The 23,925-nt window shown below is 46.6% G+C and overlaps 1 protein-coding gene across 1 annotated transcript in view; it reads right to left on the bottom strand.

The window, feature by feature from the left end:
• Positions 1-9,139: 9,139 nt before the first annotated feature.
• Positions 9,140-23,925, bottom strand: part of PLXNA3 (plexin A3) — a 460,104-nt gene continuing 445,318 nt past the window's right edge. Inside the window, exons 26-32 of the mRNA XM_069209502.1 lie at positions 22,367-22,470; positions 22,103-22,199; positions 21,703-21,893; positions 16,631-16,800; positions 16,151-16,363; positions 15,232-15,382; positions 9,140-12,125 (exon numbers count right to left, since the gene is read on the bottom strand). Coding sequence (XP_069065603.1) covers positions 12,030-12,125; positions 15,232-15,382; positions 16,151-16,363; positions 16,631-16,800; positions 21,703-21,893; positions 22,103-22,199; positions 22,367-22,470 — 1,022 coding nt within the window. The 3' untranslated portion in view covers positions 9,140-12,029. The remainder of the gene's footprint in view (positions 12,126-15,231; positions 15,383-16,150; positions 16,364-16,630; positions 16,801-21,702; positions 21,894-22,102; positions 22,200-22,366; positions 22,471-23,925) is intronic.

Raw genomic sequence — 23,925 nt, 5'->3', positions numbered from 1 at the left:
TGTGTGTTGTTCTCCACGGCTCTGCTCTGGAAATGTCTCTTAAAGAGATCCCTGTGAAGAGACCAGTCATCGCTACCACAGCTCTCGAGGCCTGTGCTTTGTGACTTTCTCAATGGTCTCTTCATTGATGCATGAGCCGTGGTAATAGAAGCAGCAACCCAGCTTACTAGAAATTCCCAGAATAAAGCTTTCATGAATGCTTTCACATCTCTTTGTGAGTATAAGGCTAAATTCTTTGGAGATCCTAATAACCTAGCTCGTGCGGCCAAGTGAACCTTAACTGACATGAATGATAATTCAGAGTGAGCTACACGCAAAAGCTAAGAACTGGTGTTGTGCCATCTCTAGCAGATTTATTGTTTCCTTTTCTGCCCAGGCTACAAAATATTTCAATTTTAGATTATATGTCCTTATAGTTGAAGGAGCTCAGGCCTCTTTTAGAAAAACTTTATTGTAGGAAAGTATCCTCCTTTTGGCATGGTTATCTTCACTTTTTGCCTGCTGTCACTGTGTTTTGACAATTTTCACTGGGATCCTGCTAACCGGGACCCCAGTGATTGTGCTCCCTCCCTCTAAATCCGGTTGCTTAGGACTTTGCACACCCCACAATTGGCACACTGGTGCCCCCATATAAGTCCCTAGTATATGGTACTTGGGCACCAAGGGCATTGGGGCACCAGGGGTTCCCCAGGGGCTGCAGCATGTATGTGCAACCCATGGAGCCCATTCAAAATGTGTCTACTCTGCAGGCCTGCCATTGCCGTCTGCATGATAAGGTGCATGCACCCTTTCACTACAGGTCACTGAACAAGGTCACTGTAAGTCACCCTTATAGTAGGCCCTCCTAGCCCAGAGGGCAGGGTGCAGGTACCTGTGTGTGAGGGCACCGCTGCATGAGCAGAGGTGCCCCCACGAACTCCAGCTCCATTACACTGGACTTCGTAAGTGCGGAGAAGCCATTTTACCAGTGCACTGGACACAGATCACTCCCTACCTGTGTCCCACACATAATGGTAACTCCGAACCTGGGCATGTTTGATAGAAAATATGTCAGACTCATACCCGAATAATGTTGCCAGTATTGGTTGTTTGGTTCCATGCACTCTGGGGGCTTCTTAGAGTACCCCCAGCATTGCTCCTACCAGTCCTCTGGGGTTTTCCGGGCAGCCTGCGCTGCTGCCCCCCCCTCAGATAGGATTCTGCCCTCCCTCTTCTTGACCAGCTCAGGCAGAACAAAGGATTTCCTGTGGGAGAGGGAGGTAACACTCTCTCCCTTGGAAATAGGTGTTACATGGCTTGGAAAGGGTAGGCTCCCCAAGCCACTGGTATGCTTTGAAGGGCACATTTGGTGTCCTCCTTGCATAAACTGGTTTGCACCAGTCCAGGGACCCCCCCGATCCGTGCTCTGGCACAAACTGGACAATGGAAAGGAGAGTGACCACTCCCCTGTCCATCACCACCCCAGGGGTGGTGCCCAGAGCTCCTCCAGAGGGTTCCTGGGTTCTGCCATCTTGAATCCAAGGTAGACAGGGACCTCTGGGAGCATCTGAGTGGCCAGGTCAGGCAGATGACGTTACAGCGCCTTCCTGATAGGTGGTCACCCTGATAGGTGACCAATCCCTCTTCCTGGCTATTTAGGATCTCCTTCTTGGGTGGGTCCTCAGATTCGACGTGCAAGATTCCAGCAGCACTCCCCTGCATCATTTACTTCATCTTCTGGCCACTGGGACTGCAACCGGACCCTCCAGGAACCAACAATCCGCAACTACAGCGATGACTCCGCTCTGCTACATTGTTTCTCCGGCTCCTTCCAGCAACTGCAACATTTCCCTAGCTGTGCATCGTCTGAGGCCGGCGAGTCTTCAGCCTGCACAAGAAACAAGAAGGAATCTCCTTTGGAGTAAAGGAGTCACTCCCCTGCATCCGCAGGCACCAACTACAATGACTGGCTGCGTGGATCTTCTCTCCTCCAGAGCTGCGTGGATCCTGCCTCCCTGGTGGTGGTCTGGAGTGGTCCCCTTGGTCCTTTCTACCAGCTGTCCAACTTGGGAGACGGTAAGCCCTTGGCTGTCCTTGCAGGACAGTACCCCTCTGCACTGGGACTCTTGCAGCTACCAAGGCGTGTTTGTTCTTCCTGTAAGGGAACTTCAGGCTCCGTGTAGGCAGGGTCCCCAGCACTCCTTCCTGCAAAGCACAGTCCCCCTGCCTGCTACTCCTGCAACATGGGGCTCCTCTTTAGGTGTCATGAGTGGGCCTCACTGAGACTTGTGCCTGCTGCCAGTGGGTTGCCTGTGGGGGCTGCCTCCATTTCTTGTGACTCTCCCAGCTGCTGAGGGTCACCCCGGTCTCCCCTCCTTGGGTTGAGTCCCCTGGACCTTGCTGGTCCTCTTCAGCCTTGCAAACCTTCTGACTCTTGCATTTGCCAAGGCTTGTGGTTTTCCAGCACCACTAACCAACTGCATGTCGAGTGCTGACATGGGACATCACTTCTGGGACTCCTCTTTGGCTCCTGTGCTGCACTGCAGACTGTCTTCGTCGACCTCGTCCTGCATCCACAGAAGGGTAGGTAGTGGCTCCTGCCACAACCGGACAGTCCATCACAAACTGGACTTGTTCCCCTTCCTTTGCAGGTCCTCCTCTGCCAGGATTTACCTTTGGGTTCTTCCAGTCTTGTTTGGGTCTTGCACAATCCTTTTCTAAAGTCCTCCTGTTTATTCTGGGGAATACCAGGTACTTACCTCTTCTCTCCTTGTCGCTGGGGACACCTTGGTACTTACCTTTTGGGGTTCCTCAAGTTCCCCTCTACTGATTCCACCTCCTTGGGTGGGGGGCTGCCTTTCACATTCCACTTTTTAGTATATGGTTTGGCCCTCCCCCAGGGCACTCACTATTTGCTTTTACCAATGCCTACTACTTTCTATGCTATTTACCAATTGCTAATGTGTATATAGTAGTGTGTTTACTTACCTCCAGTTGGGGTATTGCATGCATAGTATTTTAGTATTTGTGTTACCATAATAAAGTACATTTATTTTTGTAACACTGAGTGTTTTCTTTCATGTGTGTAAGTGCTGTGTGACAACAGTGATACTGCATAAGCTTTGCATGTCTCTTAGATAAGCCTTGGTTGCTCATCCACAGCTACCTCTAGAGAGCCCTGGCTTCTAGGCACGGCCTACACCTCACTAATAGGGGATACCTGGGCCTGGTATAAGGTGATAATATCATAGGTGCTCACCACACACCTGGCCAGCTTCCTACATTTATATTCTCCAGAAATTTTTATTTGCCCATATTCTAGGTCTAGATGAGCTATTAAGTGAAGGGAGTGGCGGTTATGGGAAGTATTCATGCTCTATTCTTTAAGAGCAATTTCACATCTGGCTTGACCTGAATTGGTTTCTCCACACACATTTCCTACACATCTGCATACCAATGCTGATGTGCCGGTGTCGTTGCCTGCAAGACTAACCTGCAACATTCACTTCTTTTTTTGCACGTCACGCTTGAAGTCAGTGGTACTGGTGGTTATGTATACAAAAGGTCCCTATTGAGCCTAGGCAAAGCCATCTGCTGGTAAGGTTTTTGCAATTTAATTCTGATCTTTCGCAAACATTACTCACTGAGGTCTGCCCCATCACTGAAATAACTGGGATTGCTTGACTACTACCAACCGTGTGTGTTTGAGTAATGCTCAATTAAGTTGCGTAGTATGTTGTTTATTATCCTCGATATGATCCGCTGAGATCCACCTTGCAGTAATTAGCCCAGTTCCATAATTGTTGTGCTTGTTGCAAGAGAAGCAGTGATCTTCCTCCTTTCTTTTGAATATAGAACAGGATGGTAGCGTTGTCGTTCTCGCCATGACATGACCATCACGTACTAAAGGAAGAAAGACTTTTAGCCCCAACCAGATTGGTCTCAGCTTGAGGGTATGTAAGTGGAATTGAGATTCCCTTTTGGCCATAAGCCAATGATGTTTATGTTGTGTAAATCGGCGCCCCATCCAGCTAGACCTCCATCTGTTGTCAAGAGGAGATGAGGTTCTACTGGCTGCAATGGTTGTTCTTTAAAAATGTTTACCTTCCTTATCAACCACTGATGTGCAGAGTTATTTGTACTGTGTTGTCCCATCCTCCGTAAATTTGTTTCCACTGCTTGCTTACTCGCGCCTTTATTATTCTCATACAAAGACGGCAGTGAGGTATCAACTGAATACATGACAACATTGTTCCCGGCATCTATTTGAGAACTCTTACAAAGGTTTGGCTGAAAGATATGTAGCTTCTGCAAGGTTGTGCAAAAAACATTCACAAATTTGGCTTGTGTGGGATCAGGAGAATGGCCCCATAGCATGACACTTGACTTGGGAAGGGCAGCTTGGACATTGTATTGCACAATCTTGTGATTGGGTTGTGGGCTGCTGGCTGGGCTCCTAAGATGCTGCACCATGTATATTATATCAAGCATTTGTCGCAAATGCTTTAAATACACTTTATGCATAAACATGCACATTACCTGTACTGCTAGAAAAAAAAAAGTTAAAAAAAAAACATCAATAAATGTAGCTTCGCTTATAAGTTTGCTTATCCTAACTCGAGATGCAAACCCTATTCCCCTGGACGTTACTATTCTTGTAACTAAAGATAGCAGATCTTTGCTCAACGGTAGATTTGATTTATTTTCGCTGAGGGACAGGCCTTGTATTGAAGGGTTTATTGTCAAGCTAGTCACGTACTGTGCTTTCTGTAGGTTGTCTGCACTTCTAAGCCAGTCATCCAGGTGTGGATAGGCCATACCTCATTTCTTTCCTTCTTATGAAGGCTGCAATAGGTTCTATAAACTTTGTGAACACTCATGGGGCTGATTGAGTCCAAATGGAAGGACTTTGAATTCACAGTGATGGCCTGCTACCACAAACCCAAGGTTCCTTCTGTGAATCAAGTGAATTGGGATATTGAAACAGCCATCATCTAAATCTACGGAAGATAAAAGATCGCCCTTCTTGAGTTGAATTTCCTGTAATGTAATCATGCAAAAAAAAACTTATGAATTTGTTCAGATTCCTTACATCCAACACTGGTCGCCAATTTCCTGATTTTTTAATATGAGAAAGATTTGATAGTAAAATCCCAAGTTCCTTTCCTCTGATGGCACAGCTTCCCCCACTGCTTCTTCCGCTTTAGCCCTTCCTGCTGCAGCTCTTGAGTGTTTGTGTCCTTCTGTCTTGGGTGGCAGAGATGCAGATTCCTGCAGAAATTCCAGTCTATGATCATTATTGATAATATTGAAAAACCCATCTGCCTGTGGGTATCTCTTGCAAGTCCTTTAGAAAATATTGCATCCCGCCTCCCACTGGCAGCTAAACTAGAGAAGAGGTGCTGTGGGTTAAGTCAGGTTCTCCCTCCTTTCGTCTCATATTTCGAGAACCGATTACCTCTTCAAAGCTATCCTGATATGGGTTTCTGGTCTCACTGTTGCCTTTGTTGTCTGTACCATTGGTCATAAGCTTCGTATTAAAATCATTATTCCCACCAAAGGGCATCTCCATCACCTGTGATTGAACCTCTGGTCTGAACGAGGTACTTTTTAACCAGCCATACCTCTGCATGTCTCTTGCATTTCCAATTTGTCTACAAGTGCAGGAGGATGCATCCATCATCGCTTTGATTAACGAAGTGGAGGCTTGTTCCCCATTGTTCGATATAGCTCTAGCTCGATCCCAGTATTCCTTTGGTAGCTTTTCTAGGAAGGATGCTGTATTGCTCCACAGTTGCCTGTCGAATCCAGTGATTTGAACTGGTAAGTTGGCTACCTGATGTGCATCAGTACAGGAAACATTTAATCTCTCGCCCACTGAATCCCTTTTTCTACCTTCCTCATCTGTAGGAGCTGTTCAAGGGGTTACTCGATCTTCGGTGTGCTGCGACTGATACTACCGAGTCGGTTTTAACCAGATTCAAGGTACTGGCCGAAGCCGTATCGATGGCCCTGTATTGTTCTTGATTCCTGACAATTTAATGGAGGCTGTGGCGGGGTTTCACGTTAACGTGAAGACATTCTTCCCATAGATGGTTTAGTAGCGGAATTGATCTAGCACTCATCCTTTTTCTTAAAAATCAAAACAAAAACAGGTTTTCGCAACCGTAGAAAGATTGAAATGTTCAGATGCTTTCTCTATTAAAGAGTAAAACTCCCTAATGTCATCAGTGGAAGAATCTCTGTGTGCCATTTCTGAGTGTGAGCCACGAAGAATTATAAATTATTTCCATTCTGACTCAGGTTCCCAGTAGATGCCTCTGGATTATTATTATATGAAAACGTGGTGTCGTTCGACAATTCTCCCACGTGCATCATTATCAACCTATATTCAGTCGCTCTTATGGCTATCATCACCATCTGGGTTATTGGAGTCATCGTCGGACATACTCCGTAACTTTTTGGGAGAGTTGTGCATTTGCTGCAACATTCCTGGCATACAAAGGTTCTTTTAAGTGCTTATTTTGGCAGTGGTCCTATTGGCAGCATCATTGGTGGTTGTGGAGTGCCTACTACCTCAGGGTGGGGTTGTGTTTCAACAGGTGGTGGCAGACTCCAGTAAAGGTCCTTTATCATACCTTGTAGTGAATTCAACATTTGCATAGTCTCCTGTACCAGGACCCCTTAGGAATAAACCCATTCTTGCTTGTAGCTGCGAAGCAGCGGTTTTGGTGACAAATTTACGATCTGTATGTTGTGACTGTATACGCTCTGCATAATAGTCATCAGAATTCATTTACCGAATATTTAGGGTCTGATTTAAATATTGGCGGAGGGGTTACTCTGACACAACGGTGACAGATATGTCCGCTGAAATATAAATTCCATTAAAAACGATGAGATTTAGATTTCGGCAGATGGGATATACGTCAGCGTTGTGACGGAGTAACCCATCCGTCAATACCTGAATAAGGCCCTTAATTCCTCCGGGTGCGTAGCCCTCCTTTCGTCCTCTGAGCTTTCATTGTCACCGACAGAAGCTGCAATGTGATGCAAATCTGGATTGTCTTCTTGTCCAGAAGAAGCATATTGTAATTTTTTTTGGTGGTGGTAATGTGACTGGAGACACCATCTATGTACACAGAGGCAAAACCAAGGATACTGGCCTAACCGACCCAGACGGTACCACCCATACTACAGGATGACTTGGGGATTGCATGGTATACTGTTATTTGAGCTTGGACACTCCATTTGTTTTACTGCTAACAGGGACGAGTTATCCATCATCGATGGGTGCTCCTCGGGCATATTTTGAGCAACCATTTTCACAGACTGATTTTCTACCGAAGGCGGATTTGTCAAATACAACAGCGTTACTGTTGACGTGTTAGAAGTGATTTCAAAGGAATTTCTGTCGACGAGGTAGTCGATGGTGCAGTGAAGGCCAATGGAAGTTTCTTCGTCGACAGAGTTGTCTGAGCTATCGACTAACTTAATCGCTGGTGAACTTCCTGGCATACTGGACACTTTCAGTTCTCTTTGTCGTCACCGAACACCTTGTGTACTCACCATGGCCTGAGGCAGAGGTAATCTTGGATCCCTTTGCCGGGACTCGTTTTCACTACGGAGCACACACTTCGCCTTATGTGTATGCTTCTTACGACGTTCAACCTTTTCATACTTTGAAGCAACTGCCAGTGGGTGACCAACTGTGTGACCCTTGGAAGCAGGGTCAGAGGGTTCCAGAGCCCGTTTACAAGTCTTATGCGCAGACACCTTTAATGAGGACCCGTAAGGGTTACTTTGATGTTTGGAAGGAGTAACCTACATCTGTTTCCAAAACAGTAAAAGCCAGCTTTCTTTCAGGATCCTTCAAGGTCTTTGTGGAAAAGGTTGAACTAATGTCACACTCTGACTAGGATGTAAGCAACATAAGCACTTTGAGTGCAGATCCTCCAAATAAATGCTCTTCTTTGTGCAAGTCTTACAGGATTAAATAAATACTTCTTGAGTGGAATTTCAGCCAGGTTAAAAAAAAAAAGATGTTCTACTGCTGAGATGAAGGAATGAATTGTAAAGTCCAAAGGGTTCCTCACCCTGAACGTGTGGTAGAAAATCTTGACAGTAGGAAGCCACTGTCAAAAAGGCAGCTGAGGGGTCTGGCCATTGATTGGCTAGAGTTCAGGTCATGTAAAGTGATGTGGATAAGGTGGAAAATTCGGTTTGTATTTCAATGTTAGTGAGTGTATGAGAACAATGGTCTATTAACGTTGTTACTGGTGTTTCCAGTCTGATGACGGGGAATAATTCAAGCATGTGAATCTATGAACGGTTAAATGCTCGAGAGAGGAAGGTTCTACTAGCATAGATGGATGTGAGGGCTGAAGCCATTTCTTTGTTAGTTTTTATGGACTGCATTATGTCCACATCCTTGCTAAAAATTGATTAGTCAGCAAATGGCATATCCAGCATCCTACTTTTGGGAGCTATGGTCTGAATGATGCACTGAAGACCCAACTCTGGAGACCACATTTTTCTAATGTCTGAAGCAGGTCATAGCTATGCTACAAACTATGGATATACCAGTTATGGAAACTGATTAACTCTCCATCGGGGAAGATGACTTTTGAATAGACTCTTCTGCTTGTGTGAGACCATGCAACGGATAGCAATTAAACTACAGACCACTCATGTAACAGATAGCACAAGACTAAACCACTCAGGTAATGGATAGCATGAAACTACACACCACTCATGCAATGGATAGCATGAATCTATGGATCACTCATGGAATGCAAAGCAATAAAACTACAGACCACTCATGCAACAGATAGCATGAATCTATGGATCACTCACCAAATGGATAGCATGAAACTATAGACTATTCATGCAACAGATAGCATGACACTACAGACCAGTCATGCAATGGATAGCATGAAACTACAGATGCAGGGTTAGCCAAATGCTCAGGCCTTCAGTGAAGGTTGGTGCCTCAGGTTCACTCGAACTATTGACAAGCACTTGCGAGTGAGCACAGCGAGGCAGACACCGGTACGGGACCTACGCAAGCCTGTGAATGAGACGGAGCAGGCTGAAGTGAACCCAGTCTCTATGATCAGAGATACACCACAATCTTCCCTTAAAGAAACACCACCAGCAGTTCAAGATTTATGCACCTTTTACTAAATATTACATCTCGAAAGAAAAAAAAGAACAGAAGGCCTTGTAAAAAATATTATGTACAATATATATTTCTAAAAAACGAAAAAGTGAGACATGGCTTTTTGGAAATAGTGACGCGTACACAATACAATTTCATTTCTCTGTGAGCGTGTAGGTTTCTGTCTTTTCTTCTTAAAGACGTGATGGGGCAATAATTTAAATAGAATAAATAATGAGGGGGTTATAAATAAAAGGTGGCCCGCGTCATTCCTGTGCCTTGCCGTGTTGAGCTGCATCCACGCAGCAGCTGGACTCGCGCTGCTGCCTGTTCCTGCCACTGGGGGTAGCCTGTCCTTCGCTCGAATGTGCCTGTCCTTGGCTCATTAGTGGGAATGTGGAAAGTGTCTGTGTGTGTGTGTGTGTGTGTCCACATGCACACTGGAAAAGGTATGCAAGTTTGTGGGGTAGAATTGTTAATGAGGCTTTAACGCCAGCACAGCTTGGTTTACATGCAGAAGGTAAAATTGATATTCTGTCCAGTGCTGGACCATGTGAGGTTCTCATGTAGTTTATGAGGGTGTGGCCTCTGACTGGCTAGAGTTCAGGTCATGTAAAATGATGTGGATAGGACGGAAAATTCTGAGAACCGGCTCTAAGATGTACAGCTAAGAGTGGTGTTTACTGAATTTGTACATCAGCGAGAGACAGTACCGAACCAAGTGAGTTTCTTATGCAACTCATGATGAGAACCGTCTCTAAGACACACAGTAAAAAGTGTCATTTATTGAGTTTGTACATCAGCGAGAGAATTCAAGATCACACTACACATGCTGGCACTAGAGAGGTCCTTTGTGGACAAAATGTCTGTCGCCAGCAGCAGGTCACAAGTGAGGACACCAGCTGCCATGAACACTAAGGGACAGGAATTCCATATGTACCATGGAAGGCAGTGCATTGCCTCACACTAGGGATTGGTCACTTCTCAAGAGTGCTGTAGTGGAGTTTAATGCATGCTTGCATGGAATTGGTCCATTGTGAGAGGTGATGCTGGAGGGTGACAATTACTAGGACAAAATTAGTTATTTGAGAAAAGTGGACATGCAAGTGTGGCACAAAAGAACTGGTCAACTGTGGAAAAGTTTTGACGACCTATTCTGTGTGCGTGCACACATACAAACCCACACACACAGCTGCTGAGCTAGTCCCACCACTGGGTGTGCGGTGAAGGTTGGCTGACAAACTCATGCTCTGCCCGACCACAATAGCAAGTTCTACTTTTTCATGGAAAAAAGGGAAATCAACCTATACTCCTAACACATACCCTCCCCCCCAATGCAGCGTGTGTATTCGTGCAAATGATGAAGTTGCTATCTCTGACCCACTAAAGGGCGGGCCATTGGTGAAGTATACACCAGGCACCCCTACCTAGCAGGGATGCAGTGCAAACTAGGGATCCGGAGCCCTGGCAAGAGGGTAAGTGTGAAGGGGGAGGTTTGCGAACTGGCAGGCTCGCGTGTGTAGTTGCTGATACTTCGAGAGGACAGCACTCATGGACCACACTCCAGTAAAATGGGTGGACGTGCTTCCTGTGGCAACCCTTTAGTGGCAGGCTGGCTATCCGAAAAAAAGGAAAAGGTTGAGTGCTAGCCATGTGAGCGGCCGAAGGGCCATTACGGGAAAAGCATTGAGCATCTGAGTTCAAGAAGCAGGGCAGATTTCAGAGTTGGGTGGAGGCACCGGGGTGGTGCTGTTAAACAGGACTCTTCCAAGCAGAGGGCGTTGGCTCCTGCTGCCTTCGGGCCTGGCCTTGCTCCATAGGCGCGCTAGATCCTACTAGGGAACTACATGTCAGTGGCACGTACTACCGTCACTCAAGACAGAACGCAACAAAAGGCACTAGAAATACAGACATTGATCCTCTATAAATACATCCCAACTCCCTTGCCAACCCCCCCCAACCCTCCCAGGAATGAGACAAGAGGATCACCAGGGTTAGAGTTCTCTCCCCCCCCCTCCACCCACCAGAGACCTTAGAACAGGTAGTGAGGGAAGCTGAGATTACTCAAGCTGCTGCAGCCTTCCAAGGATCACCAAAGGATGGATGAATCCATTTCCACATCCAGCCCCCAAGAGACATGAAGAAGTCTAAGAGCACCGCCCTGCACTCGTACTTCAACCCCGATCCGCTGCTAGTGGCAAATGGTCCATCTTATATCCTGGAAGCCGGCAAAGTCCACCGGACGGCCAACCGTGGGAATAGACAACGGCGAGCAGTCTAGCGCCGGCTGTCTTGCATCCTGCCTTCAAAGTGCTTACACCAACAGCCACCTGCACCAGGGGAGCAGGTCTTCCTCCAGGGAGATGCCTCGCACGTCTTACGAAAAAAGGAGGCTGGCGAAAGATAGCACAATTCGCCACCAGCAATGTGATCTTCAGCCAGTCAAGTGATATGTTCATGGGGTAAAAAAAAAAAAAAAACACAAAAGGAAATGTGATCTTCCCCCCTCTTCAGGAGGGTAAAGGAACACTCCATCCTGATTTGATCAGACAAGCAGCCAGCAATGCATCCTAAGATGCTGATTGATACGCTATAGGGTGGCCAATGCCGCAGATAAATCTGGGGTGTCACCAACACACCTTCCAAGAATCCCCTGAATTGCCCCTCAGCATGGACTGGAAGAGGCTTTAGCAGGACCTCGACACCGCTTTCGGCGAGCGGAGATGAAAGTTCACGATTGCAGCTTTCTCCCGGTCTCAGAGTGTTGAACTTATAGCTAGTGTTTCACCAATATTGTCTTTTTGTTCAAATAAAATGTGTTCTCCCCTTTTGAAGCTGCAGTCCACGCGCTGGCTTCTGGGACTTCCTATGGTGACGGATGCCCATCCGCTCAGCTGTTGCTTGAAATCAAGTTGATGACTTGCTCCAGCTTCTGGCGCAACTTATGCTTCCGACAGTAGGCATCCCGGTCTAGTGCAGTCAGGATCTGCAAGGGGAGGAAAGAAACAGAAGCATTAGGGACCAACAAAGCAGGAACGGTCTGATTCCGAGGCAGTCTAGGCCAGTGGTTCCCAACCTGCGGTTCGGGGACCTATGGGGGCGCGCAGAGTCTCCTCAGGGGGTCCACAACTGCTTAGAAAATGAATATTAACAGATTAATAAAGTGTATATAAACTAGCTAAATGTACACGTGTAACATTTTTAACATACTGTAAATGTCAAGGGATTTGAAATTGGAGGCTAAAAATTAAATTAGTGTCCTCAGATAGATTGGTGGGAGCAGAGCAGGTGCGTCAAGAAGAATATAATATGGATGATGTGTGGCTTCAATTGAATCCAGAGAAGCTCCACACTTACTATGAAAATTTTTATTTATTTTTTATTTATACTTGTTTGTTAAGTAAAATTTGTTGTCATTCGTGTTTGATAAATGTTTGTTTCTGTATTTTGTGTGGTTCAAATCATCGCCAAGGTTTGGAACTGGGTCTACGGTTTCCAGTAAAGACTCAATTGGTACTGGTGGGGGGGTGGGAGGGGCATGCATTCCAATAATGATACAGTTGGGGTCCCTGGGTTCCAGTAATGATAAAGTGGGGGTCCACATAAGTCAAAATGTTGACGACCACTGATCTAGGCAGTGCCACTACAACACAAAGTTATGCTCCCTACACCCATTGGAGCAATCAAAGGAGCTGCAATGCAGCTCTGAACACCAAGAAACGAAGGAAGGACAGAAATGGAACATTCAGGGTTAGCAAGAAGCCGACTAGAGTGAGCCGAAGGTTGCGGACTAGCTTTTGGTGTACGGCAGCTTTACAGCAGAGAGGGCGGCATCTACCATCTCACCGCAGAAGCTGCGAGAGGCGCTCCTGGTACACAAGCATGCACAAGAAAAGACAGCATGCAGGGGAAAGCAGGTACAAGCACCGCCGAGGGGGAACAGGAATGTAACTAAGGAAACTGTAGAACTCAATCCACAGTAAGACGCAGAGCCAGTCCTGGAGGGGTTCGACTGAGGGCGGCTGTTAGCGAGTCAGGGTGCTGCCTGAAGTTCACGTAACCCTTATTCCTATACTCCTGGGTGGGCTCTTTTGTCAGGTTTCTGCTTCAAGGCTCTCTAAGAATTAAGAAAAGATGGTTGGGCAGTGGGCTCCTTGAAGGCTATGATTCTCTGCGCACTCTTGAAAACAGCTTGAAGGACTTGCTGAGTTCGAATACAAAGCTCTTCCCATCTCCTTGATAACAAGTGGACCACCAAGGTTATATACCTTGGTGGTCTACAAAGGTCCATCTCACAGTATGAACTTTTTATACAGTCTGGAAAACCCTGATGCGTACTTGAGTGAAGCTCGACTGTCCTCCCTGATGGGCGTCTGATTCGCATTTGGTCAAGCAATGCCCTGTGCTCTTTGGGAAGTGTTGGGCTGTAATGAGGCAAAAGCATGTGGAGCCAGGGAATGTTCTCTTTGACCATCATCCCTTTCTGCTTTCATTAGAAGCTGGAGTCTGTGGTGTTCCATTCTGAAGGGCGCCGACTCTCTGCTTCTAATCGAAGCTGCAAGTTTATGGGCGTCCTTTCGACAGGTTAATGATTCCTTGGGCCCTATAACAGGCACTACAAGTTTCCTTGGTACCCTCTATGAAGAATACGTGACTATCTGTGCTACTAATGGAAGTAAAGGTCATTAACCGGTAATCCTATCACGGGTCTGATTCTACTATTCATAAGAGGTGGAATATCGATGTGCATGTACAGTATACCGGAACACGAGTAATTTACCCAGAAAACGTACAGGAGTGGGGGCGGCTTGGTCAGTAAGATTAAGGGGGCGTGAGCTGCAGATTTTTCAACAATCGTGCTGGCATATCTTGTTAAAATACATTATGATAAGCACGACGCGAGTACGGCTTAAGAGGTCGTGGAAAAATAGAAGTGTTGGTTGTTAGGGGTACTTAAAACAACAGTTTTTAAATTAACCAAGGTTTAAGGCAGAGATGAGAGAGAGCCTGTGTGTTTTTGTCGGTGTGGGCATGTAAAAATCCAGTATGAAATCCGACAGACGCTTCCCCATACCCGACTGAAAGAACCTGTACCCAACCATTTACAACAGACTAAATTTTTTTGGGGGGTGAAGGGGATTAACACACCGGACACAACCCCCGAAGCTTCGCCCATGTACAGGAGTCAGCATTTTAACACAATCAGTCAAATTAGACATGTAAATGACAATGACCAAATGTACAATTGACTAAACGCGACACTTTGGGCCCTTGTTTTTAACTGTACAGGGAATGGAGCTCACACTTATGTTATACAATAGCGATGATGTTTTGCCTCTTTGGAGCGCTTTATGTCCAGTCGAGAGTGACCATGGCAGTTTTCTTCCATTTAAATATGGCTCCTATATGCCTCCGCCTTCTATGTATTGTATTGTAATTATATAGTGCGTATTACCCCTGAGAAGGGTTGGAAGTGCTTTTCTGCTAATAGTACGCTATTCCAGAACACAAAAGGGATTAGTAGTGGATTAGTAGAGGGAAATATGAGTTAGGGGGACATGTGAGTCCGTTAGTTGGATTGAATAGGATAATTGGGGGATGGAAGATGGAAGAGTTTAGAGAGTGTTAGTTGGGAGATCATAGTAGTAAAATGAGTTTTGGGATGAGTCAAAGAGGATACATGAGGGAAGGATTTAGAGAGGGTTTTTTGTTTTTTGGGAGATAAGCGGGAAAGTTTGAATGAAAACTAATTTATGTTCCAGGGGTTGCGTTTACTAGATGTCTAACCGAGTCTGCTAGGTCGTCAACCTTTTTTCCACACCTACAAGGGATTTTTCTACATCTGTTGAGGTATTTGCTTCAGTCGTTTATTCTTTCGGTCAGTGCCCTTGATTTTTTTTGTCAGCAGGTGCCCTCCTTGTGGCCAAATGTGAAAGAAGGTGGGCGCGTCATGTGGCCACTGGTTCATATTGCCCAGGTGTGCAGTGGCATGCAAACACCATGCGCGGTGTGATGTTCCCTTCCCACGCGGAGGGTACAAGCAGCCCTCAGTGGACACAGCACAAGGCAATGCCTGGGGAGGAGCTACTCACCTCTTCCCTGTATTTATTGATGTAGAAGTAGAGCTCGCTGAGTGCACTCAGAGACTGGAACTCGTTGGCGTGGATGCGGGACTGCTCCACCAGGTACGCATCCATGTCCTGGTCACTGATGGAGGCCATCTTCCCGATGTCCCGGTAGTACCTACCGGAGGAGAACAAGCGATCAGAAATGAGCACGAGAAACAACTACTCTGGACTTTTGTTTAGTATTTCAGCATCTGGCAGCACAGTCGGAGAAGGGAGTCTTAGAAGAGGGTGGGAAGAGATGCACATGACCAGAGTCATTGCTTAAACCCCTCAGGTCACTGGGGACAGCACAGCAAGCTCTCATCCCACACAGCCGAGGTAGCCCTAAAGCCGCACAGAACACACTGGCTCAGCAGCATTGATGGGGTTCAAGTCACACAGAACATACCGGCTCAGGATCCAGACAGCAGGGTTTTCCCTCTGGTTACAGACACCCTGTAGGTTTAGGTCTCAGAACAAGCTATCTTGGATTTGTTTTTTTGTTTTTAATAACCAAATTTATTGATTTATTGCACAAGCCACCATAACAAGTGTGATCACCAAGCCTTAGTTTAAGCTCCACCTCATGAATAACCATTGTCCGAGCCCTTGTGTGCATGTGGACAACATTACTGCAGGGTAACGAGTCCAAAATGATCCCACCCCTTGCTCCATATCTTAGTGTGTTTCTTTTCCAAGCAGCCTCGAGCTTCATACACCAGCTTCTCTTGTTGTGCACACAAGTCCACCCCTCACATTAACCACATTTTACAGGCTCCAGCACCACAGCGCACAGCCATCTCCTAGGTCACACAGATGCCCACCTTTAGGCACTGAGCTGTCCCTCAGGCTGCACATCTCAAGGCACACACAAAAAAACTATCCGACAGGCTGCGTCCCTCACCGTTCCACCCAGGTCTTGTAGTTTGGGATGTCCTTGGCATACAGTAGCTTGTTGCTGGGCGAGTCCTTGCCCAGGCGGTGCTCGGAGGTGGAGCAGGAGTCCATGAAGGTCTGTGCCACCACCGAGAGGCAGGCATCCGTGATGCTGTTCTTATGGATGTCGAAGACAAACTGCGGGTTCTTGATGACGTTCACCCAGAAGCGCAGAGGCAGGCTGGATCAGAGAGACAGAATTGGTGAGGACATGCATGCTACCCTCTCAAAGCATTGGAAAAGTCACAGTATAAAATAATATCACAGAGGGCCGCACGTGTTACAGAATTAGGATAATGCTCAATTAGTCAGAGTAAGGACCTAGACTGGATGTTGGACTCCAAGGTGCACTTCCCATTGTGTTTACAGCGGCTCCTCTAGGTGGTCATGCGCAGGCCCGGCCCTTACCTTCCTATGCCAACTCAGCAGCTCAGGCATGCCAACTTACCAGTTGCTTTTCCAGGTGTGACGCACGTCGGGATCAGTGATCTGACGCCGGTCGGCCTGCTCGTCCAGAAAATCGAACATGTATTTGATGGCCAGAGGGAGGGCGCTGCCCCGGTGTGCGGTGCTAAAGACTGTCTCAAACAGGTCGTCCACGAACTTCTGCAATGTGCCCTGCAGGAGGCAAGGGGTGCACGGCTTAGTGGCAGCGAATGGACTCTCAAAATACAAATACAGTGCAGAGGGCCAATAGTCTTGTTAGAGAGAAAATCAGGTGTTCAAAGGGCAGTTACCTGGCAAGAACTCAGGTTCCGTGAATGGCCCACAGTGAGCTGCTATTCCAGGACTAGGATAAAAACATTTTATTGCTGAGACCAAAACGCTCTGCCAGTGCTCCTCAGTAACACTACTACTGTGGCTATTTTCAGACTAACACAGAGATCTTCCAGTGTACCATACTCGCGATCTACTGAAGTACCACTTGCTGCTGCAGCATGGAAACCCACACAGAGCCCTGTAAGTGCATCTCACGCCTACCATGCAGCTCCCTTTGTGACTGCAGGACTTCGCCCCATATACCACATATACCAAAGCATGTACCATGCGACAGGCAGCACCGGGTCCTACAACTTACCCTGGTATACAGAGCATCTCCATGCTTAGGTTCTCGAACACTAGGGTAGCAGTGGCCTTTTCTACAGCTAACCTTTAAGTTAAGCGATCACAAGGGCTATTTTCACCAAACGTAATGTACTAACCATCTGCAGCAGGGGTATGCAACATAGTACATGCCAAACATCGAAGGCGTAATTCCATGCCTTTAGATGACACTTTCCTCAGTACAGTGTACGGCTAGTGACTTATTTTGGTCCTGGCATCATGCTAATCTAGCTTGTGCACACAGGCCTAGGCCTGCCCTGACTGTGCGAGGTCCAGGGCCTTTCCTGCAACCTGGAGGGATGTACCAAGTATGCCATCACAGTCAACAGACTAGTACTCTTCCAGTCCTGGATATTGTATATAAAGCGGCGGTACAGATGTTCTGTGTTTTTTGATTTCACGGTTGACCAACCATTTCAGCTTTTGTCACCCAGGAAAGTGAGAGAATGAGTGTGTGTGTGTGAGTGAGTGTGACTGTGTGAGTGTAAATGTGTGTGTAAACTTGTTAGGACTCCTGTACACTGAAACCACTACCATCCATTTTCAATGCCCCTAATGTGACAAGGTACAAGATGGATGATGGGTGTAGCTTCTCCAGGCTGTGGTAGTGTATTGCCTGAAACCCTGTGGCTATAGGGTGGAGATCACAGCACAGAAGAGGGACGTACAAGACAGGGCTACCTTTAGAAATTCCATTGAGACACTGTTGGCAAGGGGTCGCTGATTAGTTCTTCCTGTGCAAAAAGAGCAGATGATGGACGGAATGCTGAACAATGTCAAACATTCAACCCTCATCACAGGTCTGGACTTAAATCATCCATCATCTGTTCTTTTTGCTTTTGTCACCCTACGTGGAAGGGTATACCCATACGTGGGTCCCTGTGCCACTGGATTCAAGCTAGCCTGGCTGATGAGGGGTGACACCCCAAAACCGGTCACAGGATGCTTGTTTTCCATTCAGGGAGGAACGGGCAGTTCCAGCTGGACTGTTCCAATGAGGAGCAGGGTCAAGACTGATTTGCATATGGCTGGATCAAAGTTGGTTGGCGTGGTGAGCAAAACAAAGATGGATTAAACCCAGATCTTTGTGACTGGGGTCAATGTTTGCATTGTTCAGCATTCCATCCATCATCTCTTCTTTTTGTTTTTGTCGCCCTATGTGAGAAAGGTATGCCCAGATGTGGGTCCCGTGCTCACTGTGCCAGTAGATTCAAGCTAGCCTGGCTGATGAGGGTTGATATCCTGAAACTGGTCCCAGGATGCGTGTTTCAGGTCCAGGCAGGAACTGGCCTGGCAGTTCGGGCTGGACTGTTCCCATGAGGAACAGGGTCAAGACTGATCTGCATATGGTCTAAACTCTGGTACCATGGTGGGCAAAATGACAATGAATTAAACCCAGATCTGTGACTGGGGGAGTGTGTTTGCATTGTTCAGCATTCTGTCCATCATCTGTTCTTTTGGATTAGTTCTTCCTGAGCACTACCATTTGAAGATTGGGATTGCACTCGCACCTGTTATTCAAGGTAAGAAGCTTCTAGGTCTGCCTTTTTGTCTGCCCAAGGTTACTGCTTTAGAAAGGCTGATGATAGCAAGGTGAATAGGTCTCACCCTTAAATGTGCCCATAGGCCGAGGGCTCCTGTTTGGAGACCGATCCAGTGCTACTTGTTGTGAGAAGCATCACTGTACACAAAGGCAGAATCTGGAGAGCAGCTTAACAAGAACGCTTAGAAGATTATCACCAGTTTAAGAGAGTGGATCCACATTCCTCGGTTTAGGAAACATGCATAAAAATGTGATCCAAACTACCCCACTTGGTTCCAGTTCCGAGTCCTTTAAGACCAAGGGATGGGGTGCTCCGCAGAGTACAAGAAAGAGTTCTTCTGTGACCAGGGCTGGTGTTTGTCCAGTAGCCAGTCTCCAAGGGTGAGTGGACATCACTGTGGATGATCTGCCTGGTAGTTAGAAGGGGGCTGGGAGAGGGCGTGTGGGTGCCTGGCCCTTCAAGAGGAGAGGCGGTCAAGGTGTGTGACGCACCTTGAGAAAGTAGATGCTGTCAGAAAGCAAAGCTGGAGCAACCCACATCGTAGGAGGGTCTCCCTGGTATCAGAGCAGTTCTTGACCAAGAACTGACCCTAAGACTGAGCTCAGCTGTCCACTGTGAACATGAAGAGCACAGCACAGCTGCATCTCACCGCTGACTGATGGCTCTGCCTAGGAGGCCAGAACTGCACCTCACAGTTCGATGCCTTATCAGTCCGGGTAGTCATAACTACACTCGCCTTTGAATGCGCGATCTGTCCTGGAGAATGCGCTTGTATATCACCTGTCCACTTAGAAGCCACCTCTGACTTACAGGAGCCATGTAATGTAGTAATCTTTATTGTTTAGTTAATAAAAACCTTAACAATCCGCTCATTGTATACAATATATATAAATTCTATAAAATCCTTTCAAACACATATTTATAATCCTATTTATACAACTTGAGATGAAAGAAACGCTGACTTACAGGAGACACCATACACGTATCGAGAGGTTCCCCCACAACCAGAGCTCTCGAACTGAGGCATGCTTGGAGATGATTCTCAAACCACACCGGAGACCATGCTTAAGATTAAATGGCTTTCACTCTTATAACACCTCGACGGGGATAAACTCATTAACGTGCACCTGTGCCGCAGTCGCACCTCTGCCACCAGTATAGGTGATTAAAGAACCAAAAAATTACTTAGGTTGGGAGAGGACTTTGGTGCAGGAGGAAATATCATTAGAGAGGATGTGGGGTAACGGCCAGAGCGGTCGACTTCAGAGCTGGGGGACCCAGGTTCGAGTCTCGCCGTAGGCTCAGCATCCTGCGATTCTGGGCAAATCACTTAATCTCCCTGTGCCTACGATTCAGCACCTCGAGACCCTCATGGGCGATAAGCTGCGCTTTACAAATCCTGGATTTATTTATTTTGAGGAACATAACAAGGAACACAGCCTTGCATTCATCAATGGATTTTCTGGTATTTCGTTTTTTTGTGTAATTAAGTGTCTTGCTTTTTACCAAAAGACTAGCACTGGGTTGGACATTCTAGTTGTGTGTCTTGGTTAATTGTTGAGCTCTGAGCTGTTGGTCCCCACACTACCTTCCTGAGAATCCTTGGACGGCTCGTCCTCACGACCCCAAGAGGAATGTGCGGCAATGGCTGTACTAGGCCCAGTTTGTAAAGCCACGGTAGGAGGAACCACAGGACACAAGTTACAAACTACCTAAACCACCACAGTTGTGGCCCAGTAGCCCGATGGGTCCTGAAAGATGCCGGACACCTTGAAAATGTCACATCTAATGGTGCTATTTTTTAACATCTGTCTCGCTTAAACCTATGCAGCTTGCATGCCCCCAGTTCCAGCCACCAGCTGGATAGAACTGTGTAAACTGTGGACAGTAACTCCCAGTGGGCTGCGTGAAACTACACACATTCTCAGTGGCACTCGGCAAAGCTCGCTTGTTAAATCCTGCAAGTACACTCTGGATAATCAAATTAAAGCAGCAACACCAGCATCCAGGATAAACATCCCACAAAATGCAGATGATTCCAAAGCAGCATTACCAGTGTCAACTCTCACTGGCCTGTGTTCTCTGCTCTATTACCAAATGTGTGTGCTTCTCTCGCACTAAAAACGACTTAAAACTGGGACACAAGTATCAGTTGTACAATCACAGTGGCAGCAGGAAAGACACAGTAACAGTTTAGTCAGCTGATGTGCTTGTTACAACAATCTGTGTCTAACCTGCACATCACAGCTTCCAACACTAAAGGGCTGATTCAGTCTTTTATCTTTAAGGGGTTGGTAAAGTAAGTTTCATTGATAACACCCGCTCTTTACATCCTCTGCAGAAGATGTTTTCACGTCTCAGTACACACTTCTGCAGCCATGGAGTTGTGTTCATCCCCAATATGGGGAAAAAACTGTGGCATGGCTGAAAAAAGACATTAAAACTCCTGCCAGAGTTTTACTCAATTTGGTAAATGAAAGGTTCTGAATTCAAAGAATCTCAGTCATTCAGCAAGGATTGGTGTGCGCAAAACTAAAACCCCCTTGCCTGCCAGCTAGGAGCTCTGCTTCAATACTTTAAACTTATCAGAAGGGCTCCCTCTTACCCGCTGAGTGGCGTCTACAGCAGTGTTAGAACCCCCAAACAGCCCTGCCAGGGAACCCCAGCATGCTTACTCATTCAGCACTGAGACCCAGACAAAGCTGCCTCCCAGCCCCTCAGCTCTCCCCAGAACATTTGACGTATTGGTACCCACAAAGTGTAGTAAGCAGCTCTCTCCAGTGGATGCACACATTGTCTCCACTAAGGCAGCGCACGAGCACTATGAAGATAGGTTTGGTAAATTGTCAGTTCCATCTTGGCCAGTGCTTACTTTGGTAGCTAGCAGTCTGGTCAGGTAGATCTCGGACACCATCTTGCTCCCACGGTCCCCTTCCTTGTGGTCACTGTGGTCATGGTTCTTCACCAGGTGCCAGAGCTTGGTACCGGTCTCCTGATCCGGAGTGATCATAGGGGCCCGTGACCGCAGACTGTCCGGGCTGCTTGAGGTCCGCAGAAGGCTTTCTACAAGAATAAGACGGTAAACACAACATCAGTGTACACAGCATCAGGAAACAAGCCACCCATCAGAAGTATCTGTCCAGAGGCACCCCATGAGAGACAATCTACGTCGCCACTGTGATATATTCAGATGACAGTCAGCCTATCTGATCCACTGTTACACAAACCCATCCCTGCCGGATAACCAGCGCCTTCCCTCCGTGTTGACTTACCGTATCGGCTGAGAGAGCGGGTGAAGGTGAAGGAGTTGGCGATGTTGTAGGCAGACACCTGTTTGGGAATAAGAGCTACGCACGAGCCATCTGTAACCTGTAGTAAGTAAAAGACATCATTTACGATTTAGTGTTTCATTAGTCAGAAAGATGCTGGAACCCCAGCAACCACCCACAAAATCACAATAAATGATAATGCAACTGGTCACAGCCCGCCACAAGCTACTGTCCTGAGGGTATCATAGAGCTGCCAGGTAAACCCACCTGGTAATGCGCCAGGGTGTTCAGTCGCTTCCAGTCACACTCTATCTTTGTGGTAACGTCTTCGTCCTGCAGGATAATGCGAGCGATGCGTCCCTGGCGCCACTCTGATGAGGGTAAGCAACGAAAGAAAAAGTCAGTGTTAGAGACCCATAGTCGACGCGAGATACAGCATCATCCGAAACTGCACTTCTGGGGACAAGAAATAGCGTTGGTCCCTTTCAAAGATTCTCCAGTGCTGGTGTCCTGGGTAACACACATGCTGGCTTAGACTACTGATGAAAATCCAGTGTGGCTCCCACAGCACATCTGTGCGTACTGGCAACCTATTAAGTAGCCTAAACTCGAGTTTAAGAACCAAATTTCTATCAGTGCTATAAACCTCAATACCATGGCCATGAAGTGTTACCTCAGTTTGTCGCTTTCTACTCAAGAAGAGGGAGACCAATGTTTCAAAGACCGATAAAGACCTTGTTGTGGCAACTTCACACCTGTACGCCTGCCTACGGTAACTCTACAAAGTGCATCTCTACATAAGTCGAAAAGTACATTTTGAAGATGAGTTGGCTAAGAGGTGGATATTGCAGCAGTGGCATGCTGTGTCTTGTGTGTTTAAAACCAACAAATGCATAAAATACAGTCACATTGTGCAGTCCCCCCACCTTACATAATGTGAGATGCAGAATAAGGAGCAGAAAAGCATCATTAATCAGTTGAATCAACAGTGCTAAGGTCTCAATTACGATTTCTTCAAAATTGTATTATTTACTGACAATAAATAGCAACTTTGAGTTTTACCCCTCGAAATGGGGCATAAAATACAGATTTTGGTTGTTATGGCACAAAAATACGCATGTTTGGTTATTTACCGGGTCTTTTTTCACTGAGTACATTTCACCAGATTTGACCCGGTGAAATATATTTGGTGAACAAATCGACTGCCATTTTTCTGACATTCATAATTCCAACATGTGCAAACAGTGATTTGGACTGGTGTGGGAATTTTAAAAGGCACTCGTAACAAAGGGTGTGGGCACTGAGTTTGAGAATTACAAAACAGTGATAAGGCCCAACAAGCTTTCTGGGTTCTATGTTGAGATGTAAGACGCTCTGTGTGTGGGCCCTGCAGTGTCTGTATACATACACCTCACAAAGACACTTGATTTGGGTTTGGATGGGAGCAAAGGACACATACCAATTGTAACAGCGAGAAGGTGGTGTATTTGCCGATGTGCCCATGTTAACATACGATGTGAAGCCCTTGCAAGGTGAAGGCAGAAATCTTGGGGCACAAATCTATCATCAGCTAGTCAGACTCTTCACTAAACAACACAACACTGCCAATGACCCACACTAGTGTGTTGCTGAACAAATTATTAACTCACGAAAAGAGAATGTAACAAATCAGCAACAGCTGTTTAAAGGACAGCAGTGGATTTTTCACCTATCCACTGATGCTATGGGGTTTAATGAGGATGTTGAGTGGCACTCTTCGGAAACACTTTGGAACATGTAATAAGAGTGCTACTTTAACGGAACCCAAGGACTTCGGATGCAGTTTC

The sequence above is a fragment of the Pleurodeles waltl genome, chromosome 10 (assembly GCF_031143425.1).
Source record: "Pleurodeles waltl isolate 20211129_DDA chromosome 10, aPleWal1.hap1.20221129, whole genome shotgun sequence".
NCBI lineage: Eukaryota > Metazoa > Chordata > Amphibia > Caudata > Salamandridae > Pleurodeles > Pleurodeles waltl.
The sequence above is the reverse complement of the archived record's forward strand: the minus strand, read 5'-3'. Positions and strand labels throughout refer to the sequence as shown.